This window comes from Pleurodeles waltl, chromosome 12, assembly GCF_031143425.1.
Source record: "Pleurodeles waltl isolate 20211129_DDA chromosome 12, aPleWal1.hap1.20221129, whole genome shotgun sequence".
NCBI lineage: Eukaryota > Metazoa > Chordata > Amphibia > Caudata > Salamandridae > Pleurodeles > Pleurodeles waltl.
Genome location: NC_090451.1, coordinates 567,329,160 through 567,347,783, shown reverse-complemented (window position 1 = coordinate 567,347,783; position 18,624 = coordinate 567,329,160). Strand labels below are relative to the sequence as shown.

The window sequence follows — 18,624 nt, the reverse complement described above, 5'->3', positions numbered from 1 at the left end:
TGGCTGCTTTACAGATTTCTGTCATTGGTATATATCCTAGAAATGCCATTGTTGTTCCTTTCTTCCCAGTGGAATGTGCTTTTGGTGTAATTAACAGCTGTCGTTTAGCCTTTAGGTAACACGTTTGGATACATTTCACTATCCATATGGCTTTTAATTGTTTTGATATAGGATTACCAGTATGGGTTTTTTAGAATGTGACTAACAACTGTTTAGTTTTCCTAAATGATTTTGTTCTGTTGATGTAATACATTAAAGCTCTCTTAATATCTGTAGTTCACTGGGATCCTGCTAATCAGGACCCAGTGGCTGTGCTCTCTTTTCTAAATTTGCTTGGTAACTTTCTTGCTCCACAATTGGCATACTGGTGCATCCATGATAGTCCCTAGTATATGGTACTTGGGTACCCAGGGTACCAGGGCATTGGTACACCAGGGGTTTCCCATGGGCTGCAGCATGTATTGTGCCACCCGTAGGAGCCCATGCAAACTGTCTCTGCAGCTTGTGTGAAATGGTACATGCATCCTTTCACACATGCATTCCCCCAACACCCCCACCCCCCCACCCCCACCCCCATATCTCTCCCTCTCCCTCTCTAAAGCTTTCCTTACTCTGGTCACTGCACTTAAAAACTGTAAGTCACCACTCTGTCAGGCCCTTCAGGTCAGGGTGCATGTCCCTATGTGTGAGGGTACTCCTGCATGAGCAGGGTACCCCTACAATCCCAAGACTCCATTCTCTGGCCTTTGCAAGTGCAGGGGAAGTCATTTTTTAAGACCTGTAGTGGGCACTGGTCAGTATGAGTTGTCCAACTACATAATGGTTTCTCCGAACCTAGGCATATTTGGTACCAAACATGTTAGAATCATGCAACAACACTGATTCCAGTGTTAGTTGCATGATACCATGCACTCTGGGGGTTGCTCAGAGGATCTCCCATATCTACCTGTACACCCTTGCAGGGTCTGCCTGGCAACCCATGCTGCTGCAGACCCTCCAGGCACTGTTCTGTCCTCCTGCTGCTCATCCAGCTAGAGCAGGGGTAAGGCAGAACAAGTGGTTTCCTTTAGGAGGAATTTGTGACCTCTTCGCCTTTAGAATTAATTGTCTCTAGGGTGGGGTGGCCTCTCCGTGCCACCAGACTGCTTTGAAGGGGACATTTGGTGCCATCCTTGCATAAAGCAGTTTGCAACAGTGCAGGGACCCTTGGTCCCCACACTGGTGCGAAACTACACAAAGGACAGGGGAGTGTCCACTCCCCTTGTCCATCTCTTCCCTTAGGGAGGTGCACAGAGCTCTGCTAGGTGGCAGGTTGATTCTGCCATTTTGAAAACAAGATCTGCAGAGGCCCCTGGGAGCACCGACTGGTTAGGCCAGGTAGATGACGTCCCTGACCCCGTATGATAAGTGGGTCACTACAGAGAGTGACCAACCCCATTTTAGGGTTACTTAATGGCACCTCCGTGGGTGGGTCCTCATATTTGTTGGGCAAGACTCTACATGCAACTCTCAGCAAGGCATCTTCTGATCCTGGCCTCTGGAACCCCTGCTGGTCTGCTTTGGAACAAAAACAAGTCTGCGTCTGGTGGGAAGGCTTCCTTTGCAAAATTGTTTCTCCGGATCCTGCAAGAATTCTGAACATCCAAGGCTGTGTGTCCTCCAGGGTCACAAGGACTCAGTTTACACCTGGAGGCATGAAGGAATCTCCTTTGGGGTGAAGGAGTTCGTGGCCTCTTCTGGGTCCTGCCTGTCTTCTGACCAACTTGGGAGGCGGTGGGCCCCTGCACCTGCCAGTGGACTGTAACTCCTGTACACTGCAACTGTTGCTCTTGCCAAGGCTTGTTAACTCTTCCTCCGGGAGATCTCTTCATGCACCAAGAAGCCGCCAGCACTCTGCTACTCGAATATCAGCCTCCGTTCTGCATCTCCTGTGATGTGGGACTTCTGTTTTATGCTGCTGAGGCCTTCTGGTGACTCCATGTGTCCATCGCCTGTGGGTCAGTCATGGGGGCTCCGTTGACCTCTTCAGGCCTCCCTTTGTCCTGAGGGCCCGCCCTGACTCCCCTTCAGGGGTTGAGTCTCCTGGACCTTGCTGGTCCTCAATAATTTGCAAAGTCTTCTCCAGCACCTGCTTGCGTTTGCCAGTGCTTGTTGGTGGCCTCACTGGTCACTGACCCTCCTGCAATCTGGCTACTGACGTGGGACAGCTCGTAGACTACTCCTAGGATCTTCTGCAGCTCCTGGACCCCGCAGCTGAACTTCTTCCTTCCCTAACCTGCAGAAACCAGCCCTCTAGGATGGTGGGCATTGCCACCTGCAGCACCTGGGTACCTCCAGGGGTGCTGGACTCTGTCCCCTTCCTTTTCAGGTTTTCTATGTCCGTAATCTGTCCTTCGGTTCCACCAGTCTGGTCCACGGGTCGCAACAGCAGCTGGACATCAGAGGCCTCCATCGACTTCCATGAGGGTTTCTGATGTCCTTTCCCCCCTATACATCTGGGTCCCCTGGTGCAGGTCTGCACCCGGTAGGTGGGGACACTTACTGTACTTACCTCTGGTGTTTTTGTTGTTCCACAGCCCGTAGCTAACTACTACACTTACCTTGTTTGGGTTCACTATTTTACATTCCACTTACCTAGTAATGGTTTGGCACCCCATAGGGCCCTGTTCATTTTATACTATTTCTGTTTGTTAGTTGGTGTATATATTGTGTGTAGATGTCTCCAAAGGGTGATATCCCAATGATAGTCTAGTAGTTAGTGCCCTAATGAAGAATCCTTTTGTGGTTCTTTGGGAGATACTGTCTGACTACTGTGGTATTGCAAGTGCTTTGCATTCCTCCTGGATAAGCTTTAGCTGCTCAACTCAGCTGCCCCTACAGCGCTTTTGCTATCTGGACACCTAAACATTACCACTAAGGGTTGCCTGGACTCAATATAGGGTGCCACATCATAGGAGTACACCATAAACTGAGCCAGCCTTGTACAACCACCACCTGTGTATGTATGTATGTACCCATCATTTGTTTGCATTTGGAACAGCATTCAGACTTACTGTGGTCCAATCTATTAAGTCAGCTTGGTGTAACTGTCTCTGTGCACGCAATTATAGTGTATCTGCTTAATTTTCGCATTGCATGTCACCTTTCTGCAGTTACTCAGTATTGACAGCCATTCTCCATCCCGTATTCCTTTCCCCATGTCATTTTCCCATTGCAATTTCAGTGTATCCATGCGCGGGGCAGTTTGTGGTAGCAACAATGCATGTAATTAGATTACCTTCAACCCCCCAACCCCCATCTGTCAAAGCCTGGTTTAATACGTAAGAATCCGGCTCCTTAGGAAACCCTGCTTAGCCTTATGGATCGCTGCTGCTAAGCCTGAATAGGCTAAAAAGCAGCCAACCTTCAAATCTCATCAGTTACAGAAGGTTGCATATCCCATCAGATGACAGCTTCATATAGATCACCCAGAGTCTGCAGGAATAGGGACAACTTTGGGTGAATGTGTATATATATATATATATATATATATATATATATATATATATATATATATATATATATATATATATATATATATATATATATATATATATATATATATATTCATAACTCTGTCTCTAAGAAGCTTGTCCCCATAGATCCAAAATGGTCCTAGACTGTGGTGGCAGCTGTCTCGTTTCTTCCTATGAACCAGAGGCAATGCTAGTAACTTATGTGGTTTAATTAACCTGGCCGAAAGCATGATCACTGGGTCAGTGTCCCCTCCTATAAACCACTGCACCACATGCTGTAGTTGGGATGCCCAGTAGTATGAGGAAACTCTGAGCCTTCAGTCTGCCTCCATTCCATGGCAATCTCAATACCTCCAGGCTGATACGTGCTCTCCCCTCTAACCAATAAAGTAGTCAGAGTAACTAGACTAGATGCCGAAATCATGTCTCGCTTATACGCATAGGCATATGTTGCAATATATATAGGGCTCTCAGCAACATGATTAGTTTATTCAGCGCTATGCTTCCCTTTAAGGACATCGGGAACTTCAACCATCTACGTACACTTTTCTTTAATGAAGCAATCTTATTTCCCACACTTGACTTGTATACCTTCATCATATCCAAGCTCATTTATATGCCTAAGTAATTGATTGGGGTTGTTTGGAGTCTTATGTTAGGTAGGTCACCGTGCACCATCCGGCCATGTCGCATGGGGTACTGCATCGATTTGTCTGTGAGCTTGAACCTTGAGTGCATCCCCACCGCTGCAATTGTATTGTAAACCGCCGGCAGTTATCTCTGGATTCCAAATGGTCAACAATATGTCATCTATGTCCCATTTATTTCCCACCATCACACCATCTGCTTCATGTTTGGTATGAATTATGCATGACAGTCGATCAGTAAACGGAGCAAATATGAGCAGAGAGAGCGGACATTCCTGTTGGGTTCCCTGCTCAACCTGCCAACAGTCTGACACTCTGCTTCCTACTTGAAACCTTGTTCTGCTGCTGGTATTCAGGAGGTGGGCCCATTTTAGATAAGCAGCCCCCAAGTTACATCGTCGGAACACTTGGTCCATGAACACCCAATCTACCATATCAAAAACCTCCTAATGTTGGTGGTAGTAGTACGGCCTCCCCAAATCCTCTTGGTCTGGGTGTATAAAGTCACTTGCTACTTTAGCTAAGCAACATCTTCCCTAGAATCTTAGAATCTATATTGATCAGTGATAAGGATCGATATGATTCACAATCGGTGAGATCTCGGCCCATGTTGGGTATAGATACTATACATATCTTCCTAAGGGATTCCGGTAACACCTCTGTCTCAAATGCCTCCCTGTACATAGCCAGTACTGGTGCATGTAGGAGATCTGCATGTTCCTGTTAGAACACCATTGATAAGCCATAATTCCCATGTGTTTTCCCTGTGTTCATTTGTTTTTTGGCCTACCTAAAATCTGTCTCATCTATCAGGGAATTCAGTGCTTCTCTCGCTGCGTCCCCTACCCGAGGCAGATGTGCCTTGTCCAAAATAAAATGTCAGTTTGACCAGCAATGTCCCTATGTTCTTGTCACGCGTACAATCCAGAGTAAAACTCTGTGAAATGTCGCAAGATAACCTCCTGGGTCATTAGGGCCACCCAATCAGTATCCTTTGTTTCTACCACGTTTCCTCCTTTCACCCTGTTGACTAACCTCCCTGTTGACTAACCATGTGAGCAGCCTACCTGGTGTATCCCACTGTTCCTGTTGATCTTGCGTGTATGTATTCAAGTCATGTTTCCCCCAGGATGTCCCCAGCCTCTGTCAGTTCTCTTTGTAACCTGTTTCTGTCTTCCCATACCGCTGCTGTGTGGTGGGCCTGCCTGTCACCTATTTGGTGTTTCAGCTGTCTCACTTTGTGTTAAGGACGTGGGAACCCCATTGGTGGTAGCCATGCAGTGCCCCTTTATAGTTACCTTGAATGCCTCCCCTAATACCCCAGCAAATGCAGTGAACCCTGTGTTGAGGGTAAAGTACTCTCTAACTGCGCCTCTGATTTCTTCCCTGTACGCCTGGTCCCCTAGTGCCCAGGGCTGAAACCGCCACTGCAACAGTGGTGCTGTGTATGTGTGGTCCCTCAGTTCCGCCTCCAAAGGAGCATGATCCGATAACGTACAGTCCAGGTAATGGACCTCACCAAAACCCGCCTCTTGCTCTGTGTGTATTAACGAGTAGTTGATCCTTGAAAATGTGCCATAAGGGTATGAGTAGAAGGAATACTCTCTTGTGTTTCCGTGTGTCGTCTCCCATAGTTCTAATAAATTGAATGTGTCCATGGCTGTCACTAATGCCTTTTGCGGCCCTATCCAGAGGCCTAGTCATTGATTGGGTACTATCCATTTCTGTGTTCAAAACACAATTACAGTCGCCCAACCACACCACATTATAATGTGCATAGGGTCAAGAACATTAACTTCCCCCTTCCCCTGTGGCCTAACCCAAACTGGCCATCAGAAATAACATGTGAAGTCTGTTTAAACAGGAGGTAGTAAATCATAGTGACTATCCTTCATCTCTAAGTTGTCTCTTCACCTCTATGGATGTTCTGCGTCTCTTTTGGGTCTCCACCTCCTAATCTGGGTAGAAGGAAATACGATTTCCATTGAATTTAACTTCATCTTGTTGACAAGCTGCAGCCAATATACCCATCTTGTCCATATATTGCAACTTTCGGGCGATCAGCATGAGAGGCAGTGGACTTGGTTTGCTCCTGCCACCCGGTGTCCTATGTGCTCTGTCTACATGTAGTCCATCTCCAGTATTCATCCCCTGCAACACCATTAGGCGCCACTTCTCCAGAGACTGTTCAACTGGGATGGATTCGGTGCCCTCCGGCACCCCCAGTATGCGTACATTATTCTGGCGTGACCTGTTGCCTGAATCCGCTAGATTGGCCTCCTGCTGTTCCAAGCACCTCTCCTGATCTGCCAGTTGACTAGTGTGCGCTCCCAGAATCTCCTCTGTACCATCAGTCCTAGTACCTAGGTCCTTCACCGGCGCCCTCATTTTCTCCTTATCCTGGTGCACTAATGTTACATTGATGGCCACTCCATCAGTTTACTCAGTTATTGCCTTGTTCCCCTCCAATATCAGATTCTTAATATCTAGTGTAGATGGTGGCACTACTTCACTCGTCAACAGCATCTCTCCCGGGGCGTCACCCTGTGACATTGTAGCAATGCCTTCCTCTTTTGGGGGGTGGGCAGCCAGAGCCCATGTATCAGCAGATTGCGCCGATGCACATAGGGCAGAGGTCTTCAAACGTTTCGGTACAAGACATCCCTGTCAAAAATATTTAGACGTAAGGACCTACTCGTGACCAACATTTCTAAAACCTGGTACTCCTCATTATTGCAATCATAAACGCACCCAATTCCCACAGCAAATCACTTTTACGGTGGGAAAATAATATTAAACCGTGTTTGGCAAACCAAATGTTAGTGGGTGACTGTAGTTCGGTGTCAGAGGTGTACCACACAGCTAAAACAAAAAGTCTCCAAAAAGAATGACCCCAAAATGCACAATGGTACTTTTTTCACAAGCAAAACACAATTTGGCAAAACTTATTTAGATGACAACACCTTTCTGAACTAATGTGATGGGTGTGCGTGTTTTTCTCCAGAGAGATGGTCAATCTGTGGTTGCACCTCAGTAACACCAGTTTAACACCCAAATATCGCAATAAGCAACAAAAAATGTGACCAGTCCTGCTTTGCAAAGGACCATCTACTGTGCGGCACCATTTGTTGCTGCTTCTTAGTAACTTATGAACCATTTGAGCTATACACAAATAATTTTTTGGGTAAAATCAACAGAATAAGCAGCAGATGATGGATCATGTGGCAAATCTGCAGATCTGTAATGTGAAAATCGCTGCACAACCACATAATTCCAGTGGCCTTGGTGTAATGGCTGTAATGTACAGGCTGCAGCTTTAGTGCATATTATTCAAGGAGAACCATACTATATTTCATGGGATTCTGACGGCTTGACTTTTACAACTGCATGGAACTGGAGGTTGCAGAGCATCACTCATCATAACTAAAGCATTGTATTTACAGTCATTAATGATGAGCTGTAAGGTCACGGTAGGATGGTTGTAAGGGAGGAAGTGGTCACTTAATCTTCTTTCAGAAGTTTTCTAAAAATGTTCTTATTTTTAACTAAATTAAAACAAGCACTTCTATTTTAGTTAAAACTGACTCTTGGGTATATTAGTTTGCTGCTGTTGTCGACTTCAGTTTTTAGGTCTTTCACCGCCAGGTAGCTACATATTAAATAATGGGCAGCTTAAATGAAAAATACATGTGAAAAATCGTTACTGTGTGGGAAATGCACTATAGTACATTATGAAACCTCTATTAGCTAATACATTGCAGAGGTCTGTGTATAACCAGTGGGCCATATAATTAAATCTTGGTTGGTGCAGTGGCGAATAGTGACTTTTATTTTTAGTGCTACAAGGCACAGCCTGTAACAGAAAGCACTATGAATATGTAGGTCAATATTTTATATGTGCATTCCACTCAGTATAAAATAATTACCACAAAATGTGCAAAACATTTCACCATAAAATGGTGCTTCCAAAATATAGATTTTAGTAATGCCCAGACCTTAGTAGTACACTTTAAAAAAAACAAAAACAAATCTGTCCCTTGAACACCCTCTATGGGGTAGTAAATACTATGTAAATACAATAAAAATTAAAATCATGCATTTCACAGTTCAGTTAACTCTTTTTACTGCCACTCAAAAAGAATAAATCTTTGTCATCACAAAGCTTTCAGTGATGTGATCAGTTATAGCCATTACGGCTCCCAAACATAATTTACATTTGTAGATTATCCTTTATATTTGCCGATTAACTCGTAGTGCATATTTGCTTTTCTTTCAGGTAAAGCAGACACTCTGGCAAAAACATTTGTTTAGATGTCTGCACCTCCCTCGGTTTCACTTAACAGGAGATTCAATGAATGACATTTCAGCTGAAGCCACTCTTTTTACAAAATGAAGACATTTGGATTTGATGCAGAAGTGAGGCTGAGGAATGTGTGCCCCCTTCCGATGGCTCCATGCCCCCTGTGGGGGTCGCCACCCACAGATTTAAGACTTCTGACATAGGGTCTCTCCCTGGCATGCCCGAGCCCTTGGTTCCCCTGCATTAACTTGTAGGCCTCAGCAGCCCCTTCCTGTAGTTACTGTAGGCCCCCTAGCACTTCAGTCCTTTATTTCACCCTCCAGAGCCAAAAGCAGAAGACTGCCCTCCACTCTGGTCGCTGTAGCCCTTTTAAGCAGGTGTGCACAATACAGCAGGGAGGTGGGCCCATAGTATTCCTCCCCCTCTTATCACGAGTGAATCGCTGCCTCCAGGCCTCACACGCGGTCCTCTACGATCCCTTGGAGCTGCCCACCCCCACTTCTTACCTAGCTTTGCAGCCGAGACATCACCGGCCATCAGCTGCGCCTGTGGCACACCACTGCACTCCTACCTGGGACCCTTCAGTTGGTTCCAACTTCCACCGCCTGTCAATTTCCTCTCCAGGCCTCACCCTGTGTCTGAGCGCCACCCCACTTAGCTCAGGCCCACGTTGTCTCTGCTATCACAGGTTAGGGGCCTCTTATTTTTAGGTTTCTTCACCTGGTGCGTGTTTTCTGCTGCCGTGGGGGCCTCAGATGCCACCGATGGGTGCCAAGGGGGTCTCAACTCTTGTGGTCCGTCGGAGCTCCGATCAGCAACATCTGATCAGTCGATCATCTTGGCTCTGCTCCTTGATTCCCTGCTCTCTTTTAATGAGGCCCTTACGGATGCCATTCTGGGTACACTTGGTCCAAATCCAGCACAGGGCTCCTGTGAACAGGACTTTTGCCCGCTGCCATCGCCCTGCACCGGATTACCCAGGTTTCCTAATGCAACATCCCACCCCAGGGTGCTTGGTTATCCAAGCCTCAACTTCCCAGGGTGCGTTCCCTCCCACACCCCTGGATAGGAATCCTAGAGGTTGGCCACACTTGGGAAGAAGATGTTTTCTTCCGCCAGCCTAGCATTGCAGTCTGTGAACACCTCATGCCTTTTGAGCTGTTATTCCCGCACACTGTGGGATGCGGTTGCGTGATCCGATGTGGACTGGAGACAACCGACTTGGCAAGAGCAGTTGCATCAATAGTGGCCCTTGGGCGCCTCGCCTGGATGAGGATATCTGGCTTTTCAGAGAATGTCCAAGCTTACCTTATGGACATGTCCTTTGATGGCACACACCACCCCCTCTCCCCCTCTCAAAACCTTCCTAGTCTGACACTTCCCTACTAGGGACCAGTCTGAGACAGGATTCCCCCATCACCTGCTCCGCTGGAAGTCAGTCACATCAGACATATGGGTTTTGCAGATAGTCCGAAGGGGCTCCAACCCCTTCTTCAAGACTACCCTTCTATGTATGCCACCATCCTATGATCAAATGACGGATGATCACTTGGTACTTCTCTGGGAGAAAGTTACAGCTCTCTTGGCCAAGGGAGCCATAGAGAGGGTCTTTGTGCCAGGAGTAGGTCGTGGTGGTTATTACTGCTACTTTCTCGTGCCCAGAAAGGACAAGGGCTCTGCCCTATCCTAGTCCATCAGTCCCTCAAACTCTTCCTCAGGAAGGAGAAATTCAAACTGCTCACTCTGGCTCAGATTTTATCTGCCCTGGACCAAGGAGACTGGATTGTAGTGTTGGATTTACAGGATGCTTATTTTCATATCCTCGCCCTTCCTGCCACAGATGTTAATTGCGGTTCTGGGGAAGGGGGGCACAAGCTCTTTCAGTTCGCCATGCTCCCTTTTCACCCTACTAGCATCCCTCGGGTGTTCACCAAGGTGATGGACACAGCTCATCTGTGCCGGTCAGGTCTTTCAGTCTTACCCTACCACGCCAACTGGGTGATAAAGGCAGGCTTTCTTCAGGCTGTCATCTCTGGTCTATGGCAGACCGCCTGCATTTGCTGGGGTTCACTATAAACGAGAGATGCAGCAAAGTTCATGGTCGGATATGGGTTGGATACGACTGACTCAGTGGGCAGAGCGGTTGCATCAACAGTGGCACTTAGGCACCATGGCTGGTTGTGGACGTCTGGCTTTTTGGGGGATGTCCAAGCCACCCTTATGGACATGCCTTTTGATTGCACACATCTTTTTGGAGTCAACGCAGTCTCTGCGCTCAAGCGTTTCAAGGATTCTCATGCTACGGCCATGTCCTTGGGCCTCGCGGCAGCCCCTCATCCACCCCAGTCTGCTTTTCACCCCGTTGATGGCTATGGAAGGGGCGCCCAATCACGTCCGTTCCCCTCCAGCCACCGCATCATGCATGCAGGCCAGCCTCTGCGTGGCTGGGGATGTGGGAATCCACTGCCCTCGTGGATCAGGGAGCCAGCTGTCTGGGCCGTCCACTGACGTCCTCCCACCCACTCTGAAGCTATCTTCAAACCTTCCTACTCTGACAGTTCCCCCACACACCAATTGGAGGCAGGATCCGCCATCACCTGCTCTGCTGGCAGTCTATCACATCAGACAGGTGGCTTTTGCCGCAAGTCCGATGGGGCTACTCTATCGGATGACTGAGGATCACCTGGCACATCTCTGAGAGGAAGTTATGGCTGTCTTGGCCAAGGAAGCAATAGAGGGTCCTTGTGCCAGAAGTAGGTTGCGGTTGTTACTCCTGCTACTTTCTTTTGCCCAAAAAAGGCAAGGGCCTCCACCCTGTCCTAGACTTTCGGCCCCTGAGTTTCTTTCTCCGAAAGAAGTTCAAAATGCTCACTCTAGCTCCGGTTTTATCTCCCCTGGACCCAGGAGACTGGATGGTAGTGTTAGACTGGCATAACACTTATTTTCATATCTTCGTCCTGCCTGCCCACAGACATTACTTATGGTTCATAGTAGGTACCAAGCACTTTTAGCTCACCGTGCTCCCTTTTGGCCTTACCATTGCCCCTCGGGTTTTCACCAAGATGATGGCTGTGGTCAGAGCTCATCTGTGTAGGTCCGGGATTTCAGTCTTCCCCCTACCTTGACGACTGACTGAAGGTAGGCTCGCCCAAGGCTCTTGTCTCCCACCTCTAGACTCCGGCAGACCTCCTGCGTTCACTGGGGTTCACTGTAAAAGCCCCAAAGTTACACCTAACTCAGTCTCAGATGCTCCCTTTCATCAGAGTTGTTCTGGACACAGTACAGTTTTGGGCTTATCCTCCTGAGCGGTGAGTCCAGGATATTCAGCCTATGATACGGATGTTTCAGCCTCTATCCTGGATTTCGGGGAGAATGACTGAGGCTGCTGGGTTGCATGGCCTCCTGCATCCTGCTAGTAGCATATGCCAGATGGCATATGTGGGCCCTGCAGTGAGACTTGAAGTTCCACTGGGGACAGCATCAGGGACTTCTCTCCAACATGGTCCAGATGTCCGAGGGGACTGCAAAAGATCTGCAGTGATGGCTTTTGAATTGGGACTGGGTCAGCGGCAGATGCCTCTCCCTTCACCAACGAGATCTCACAGTAGTGACAGACGCATCACTTGTGGGATGGGGGGCCACATGGGAAAGGCAGAGATCAGAGGCCTCTGGTCCGCAGCAGAGTCTTGGCTCCACATCAGCCTTCTGGAACGCTGGGCGATCAGGCTTGCATTGAAAGCATTCCTTCCCTCTTTTAAAGGGAAAGTAGTGCTGGTGTTCACAGACAACACTACCGCCATGTGTTACTGCAACAAACAGGGCTGAATAGGGTCCTGAACAGTTTGTCAAGAGGCTCTGCACCTCTGGACATGTCCAGCACATCAGGGCATATCCCTGTGGTTCAACATCTGGCAGGCTCTCTGAACCCCAGAGCAGACTAACTCAGCTATTGATGCATATTCAATCACAAATGGAGTCTTCATCCAGAGGTAGAGCAAGGTCTTTTTCACAAATGGGGAGAGGCGTGGTTAGATCTGTTCGCCTCCACAGAGAACGCACAATGTCAGCTATTTTGCGCATTGGGGTTTCCAAGGCTGCACTCGCTCAGCAACGCTTTTCATATCAAGTGGAACTCAGGCCTCCTTTATGCCTTCCCACCAGTACCACTTCTGTCCAGAGTTCTGAAGGTCATCAAGAATGACTGGGTCCAAGTAATCCTTGTGGCTCCGGACTGGGCACCAAGAGTATGGAATTCAGAGCTAATGAGCATGTCCACCCATCCTCCAGTCAGACTGCCTCTTCGGGAGGATCTTCTGTCACAACAGGGGAGGGTTCTCCAACCGAACCTGTCCAATCTTTGCCTTCATGCTTGGAGATTGAGCGGCGGCATTTTATGGCTTTTGATCTTCCACCTGAAGTTGGTGAGTTTCTCTTGGCAGCTAGGCATCCCTCCACCAAAACTGCTTACGCCTGTGGTTGGCATAAATTTGTGGCATGGTGTACAAACTAGTCTGTTGATCTCCTTTCTGCTCCTCTCTGAGGTTTTTCTGTTCATCCTATCTTTAGCCCAGCATGGCTCAGCATTGGGCACTCTTAAAAGTTACTTGTTGGCTATTTCAGCCTTCCTAAGTTTGCCAGGCCAACCTTCTCTTTTTAAATCTTCTCTTGTGGGGAGATTCCTTAAGGGTCTTACCCATTTCTTTCCTCCCACCCAGTTTATCATGCCTCAGTGGGACCTTAATCATGTTCTTACTTATCTGATGTGTTCTCCCTTTGAGCCATTACACAACTGTCCTTTGCGGCTCCTTACTCTTAAAGCTGCATTTCTTGTTGCCATCACCTCTAATCGCAGGGTGAGTGAGCTTTAGGCTCTTTCTTCTAGACCTCCATTCTTGTCTGTTTTCCTTGACAAGGTGGTGCTCTGTACAAGGGTCTCCTTCCCTCTCAAAGTGGTTTCACTCTTTCATGTAGGCCAGTCCGTCACTTTGCCTACTTTTTATGCACCACTACATCCTTCTAATGAAGAGGAGAGACTCCACCGTCTGGATCCAACGAGCGTTGGCATTCTACCTTAATCGTACCAAAGATTTCCTAGTGGATGCGAGTCGGAAGAAAGGGAAGGCAGTGCAGAAGTGTACCATCTCACGATAGGTGCTTCTTTGCATCAAAATGTGCTACGCTTTGGCTAAGAAGCAACCCCTGAGGGCTTGCTCACTCTCTCCACCAGAACTACTGCTCCTACCCCAGCTTTAGCACGTGGAGTTTCTGTCCTGGATATCTGTCAGGCAGCAAAATGGGCATCTGTGCACACATTTACAAAACATTACTGCCTGAACAGTCAGGTCCTGCAGGACTTTTGAGTATGATATTGGTTTGCAGCGCACCACCCAAGGTTGGTATGATTTGGGTACCTATTCTAAGATGAGAAATCTGCAACCAGAAGTCTCCATCAGAAACAGTTTACTTACCATCAGTAACGATTTATCTGTTAGAGATATATTCCAGTTGCAGATTCCTTACCAGACCCACCCAACCTCCCTGCTTGCAAACTGATTTATAGGGACAGGGATTAGCCTTTCAGGGCCTTAGTTTTGGCGCACCATTTTCAGTATTCTTTATGACTCCACGCTTTGGCGTGGAAAGCCGTGAAAAGAAACTGACATCACTACGCCGAGGCACCACTATATATAACCCTGATGTTGTTACGGCAACCATGATGCCAACGACTGACGCGGAGTCGATCGATGCCACCTGGCGGTGCGCAAGGGTAGTACTGTAAGAAAAATCTTCGGATCCAGTTGGACATCTGGGGAAATTCTAAGGTAAGGAATCTGCAACTAGAATATGTCTGTACCAGGTTAATCATTACTGAAGGTAAATAACTTGTTCTTCTTTGAAACATCCCATAGTAGACATATGAAAATAGGCTACATGGTCTGCACCACACACCTTTACACATCACTTTTGTGTGGATGTCTTAGCACATCAGTAAGCCACTGTAAGTCAGGCAGTGCTAAGTATCTTTTTCCAGACTACTACAACTCCCACAGGCTAGCCACCACTTCCAAAGGGGGAACTGCTTTACAGTGTATGCAGAGCATGTATATCTACAGTCACACATGCCATTGAATGGATTGTTACCCTGTAAGCATCTGTTTGTAGCATGTAGTGCTGTAGATTCACATGCTCCCTCCCTCCTCCCTGTACGCTGTGGCTGTTTCAGTTATTCTTTAGACATTCATTATTTGCATGGACATCTTTCTCACCTGTGGGAAAACATAGAGTCAATGCCAATGCTCAATATCACTGAGAGGAGTCACTTGACCTTGTGACTTGAAAGACTGCTTTGAAGAAAAACAACTTGAACAACTCAGGACCCAAAACTAGATGGCTGGAGTATTCAGAGCATGTGAATCTACAGCGCTGCATGCCAGAAACAGATGCATACAGGGTAAGTAACATGATTGTTTTCTTTTTTTTGGACTCCACCAATTGTAATCATTATCGTTACAGTGGTTCATGAAATTGGCACACACACTTTTGTAGGCTTGCAACCCTCACCCACCCTGCCAAACACAATAATAAAATAATTTAATTTTGAGCTTGTTCATTCTGTCTTGCTCATCCTCACCCTTATATTCACCTAATGGAAGTGAACAATATGTTGGGATAAAAGAACCCCTGTGGAATTCATGCATTGCCCTAAGACACTTTACGCATTTCCCTGTATCTCTTACGTCCAGATTCCCCTTAAAAGGAGGGGACGCCGGAGTTATAAACTGTCAATGACTGCCGAACCCAGTCATGAAAACAGAAAAAGGAACAGGAGTTATGTTATTTGTCTGCACGGTAATCTGTCTCCCATTGAAAGCCCACGCTATGTTTCTTTATGATGTTGCAATGCACGTACCATACTAATGCTGTCCATGCATTTCATGGAAGCACTTCATAGATTAACTGTTTTCACTGCTGCACGGTTGAAGTGTGGTTGTATGTACGCAAGTGAAGCTGCACGTCATGATTAACCGCTTAATAGAAAAATGGTTCCCAACTTGTGGTCCGGGGACCCCTGGGAATCCACGAAGCCTCCTCAAGGGGTCCGTGACTGCTTAGAAAATATAATTATAATAACATAGGTCCCCAGCTTTCAGTAATGGGTCATTGAGGGGGTCCTCGGATTCCAATAATGATGCAGTGGGGTTCCAGTAATGATAAAATAGGGGTCCACAGAAGTCAAAAGGTTGGGAACCACTGTAATAGAAGAACGTATTTTAAATATGGCATTACAACAGGTGTGGAGGGAGGATGATCTTTTGCCTGGGTTTCTTTTTGTAGATTGTATTTATCTTCTCCATACCTAAAAAGGTGAAGTAGGTGGATGGCAGTCTTCAGGAGATCTTGCCGTATCTGACTTGCATGTGATCCATTATCAGCTGCAAGTTCTGCCCTCCAGTCCATACCTTTGGAATTCAGAAATATCCTATAGTTATAGGAGTCGTGGCTTGAAGTAAATATGGGCTGCTGTGGGGTTTGCCACATTTACTCTCTCCTAGTTTTACGGAGCTTAGCAGAGGCTGTGGCCATGTTGTAGACTGGGAATAAAAGTTTCTATTGAATGTCTGTCCATTTAGTGCTCTTGATGAATAACACTATGTTTAACAACCTAGGAATGGCATATGAAGTACATTTCAAGTTCATGTGTTATGTGCTCCTTTTCAGGTCGTGCGTAAGCATGACTTTGTGTATTCTTCAGTATACTTCTTTGTGAGCTTAATCCTCACCTTCTGCTTCCATTTGTTTGTTTCGGTGCCCTTTAAAAATCCTTGCTTGCAAGTGGTCAGTGCTTCCTCTTTATCCCTCCTTGAAGCACCAGCCAGCTACTATATCCTTACGCTTTGTCTGTTCATCTGGTGTTTTGTGAGACTACTTTCTTCTTGATTCTTGCTGGTGCTACTGTTTGTAGTGAGTTCACTTAATCTCCCAGTGCCATCTATAGACTAAGGAATGCAGCATCTGGATCACTGCTCCATACTTCCCCTCATAAACAGGATTGTAAAGATGTTCTCCTAACATTTTCCAGAGGGTGCCCAGCACGTGCTATTACTCCAGGCTTGTTCCCGGCAGGGGTCTTCATTTTCTTTGCACGCGCTTCGCCTGTGACCTCACCCTACAGCTGGGGAGGGCTGAGAAATAACCATGAGTGCCGCGAGAGACAGAGCAGACATTAACATTGTCTATCCATCTTTGGAAATCCTCTGCTTTAGTGCCACTTCCCCTGATTTCACATTGCAGGTTACATCAGCCACACACCCCACCATTCTTCGCAATCAGAATTTGGCTGAGGATGCCACATGAGGCTGATGTGAATGAGTGAAGTCTGGTACTGCACTGTGCTGCTCAGAGGAATTGAAGCATATAGAGCGTTCTCTCTCTAGGATAAGTAAACATTGCGTTTCCCTGCAGGCATTTAACACATGTTCAGCCACGAAATATAGTTAGTTTTCTTTTTCCTAGAACTTTTGCGTGAGAATAAATTATTTGTACTAACTAACCCAGGTTCCGAAGCTGTGTGTTTTACAGTTTATTCGGAAGAAAAGAAGCATCTGTTGCGACCTTGGGAGAAGGCCAAAGTACTCTTTTCAGAATGAAGAAATGTGTTTCCACCTTAAAACTTCCACTCAGCTGACTTGGTGTAAAAAAAATGTGGAACTGAGTCCGTTATTCACCACTGTACAAATGTGGGTAATTAACTCACTCCCCCATGCCCCGCTGCCCTTCTCCATATTTCTTTTTTTTATTTCTTTTTATTGTTGTTGTTTTTATTTTGATTTAAAAAAAAAAAAAAAAAAACAGGTGGCGGGAAGGGAGTCCTATTACTCTTCCATCTGTTTCTGTTGCTGTTTTGCTTCCAGCATTGCATTGCAGCTGCCTAAATACCCAGCTCGGAAAGAGTAAGGTGGCAGGGGCATCTCCCAGTGCTGTCTACAGTCATTCATATGTCTCGATTGGACTCCGTATAAACGATTTCTAACCAACCAGTGATATGGAATTTATAGCAGAGTAATAAACTTTGGACGAAGGCGGGGGAAAACAGGGAGTTCTGCAAGGGTTGGAGGACATTCATGTTTTTAAGGCACAGGGAGATTTTATTTGTTTGCACTTTTATTTGGCGTTCACTGGACCTAAAGATCCTGGAGCTTTTTACATGAGCCTTAAAACAGTGTTCTGAAGGCACAGGGAGACTGTGATTTTTTTTTTTTTTTTTTTTTTTTCCCCCCCCCCCCCCCCCCCCACAAACACAGGATGCTGACCTACGCTGAGACTCGAACCTGATCAGTGCCTGAAATATACCCCGCCCCACCTTACCATTCACCAACCCCAGCTGCCCTTTCGTTCACCAACCCCAGCTGCCCTTTCGTTCACCAGCCCCAACTGCCCTCCCGTTCAGCACTACCAACTGCCCTCGCTTTCACCACCTTCGACTGCCTTCACTTTCACCGCCCTCTCGTTCACCGCCCCAACGTACACCACCACCTGCCGCCCACTCCCGATTTTCAAAGACGGTGGCTTGCCCATAAGGGAGACCTATTGGCTTTGCCAATGATTTTTAAGTATTTGCCACTATGGGATTAACATGAGTATACCCTAAAGGTGAGGTTATTTGAGTGCTGCTTTGATTTATAAGCTGCTCATCTGTGTATCAATCTAACCAGATGCTGCTATTTTAACTTTTGTGCATCAGGTGTTCAGTTAAACAGAGAATGATGTGACTTAGTACTGCTGCTCTCTCTCAAGCTTTTTAAACTAAAATATAACATATTAATTTGTTGAAATAACTGCCCAATTTTTAAAAGTCTTATTCTATTTCAGGAGCGCCATATGATAATGCATAAACGAACACACACTGGAGAAAAACCATACGCCTGTAGCCATTGTGACAAAACTTTCCGGCAGAAGCAGCTGCTCGATATGCACTTCAAACGCTACCATGACCCTAACTTCGTCCCTGCTGCTTTTGTGTGTTCAAAATGTGGAAAAACATTTACACGGAGGGTATGTAATTTATTTTAAGTTACACATGATCTTGCTGTGTCTGTATGTGCTTTTTTATTTTAGGCCAAAGCGGTTGCAAAACCATATTTGGGATATGCAGAACACTTAC

General features: G+C 46.6%; 1 protein-coding gene across 1 annotated transcript in view; it reads left to right on the top strand.

Moving 5' to 3' along the window:
* CTCF (CCCTC-binding factor) overlaps positions 1-18,624 on the top strand; it is a 372,938-nt gene that overhangs the window by 229,782 nt on the left and 124,532 nt on the right. Inside the window, exon 8 of the mRNA XM_069217672.1 lies at positions 18,333-18,515. Within this exon, the coding sequence (XP_069073773.1) occupies positions 18,333-18,515 (183 nt within the window). The remainder of the gene's footprint in view (positions 1-18,332; positions 18,516-18,624) is intronic.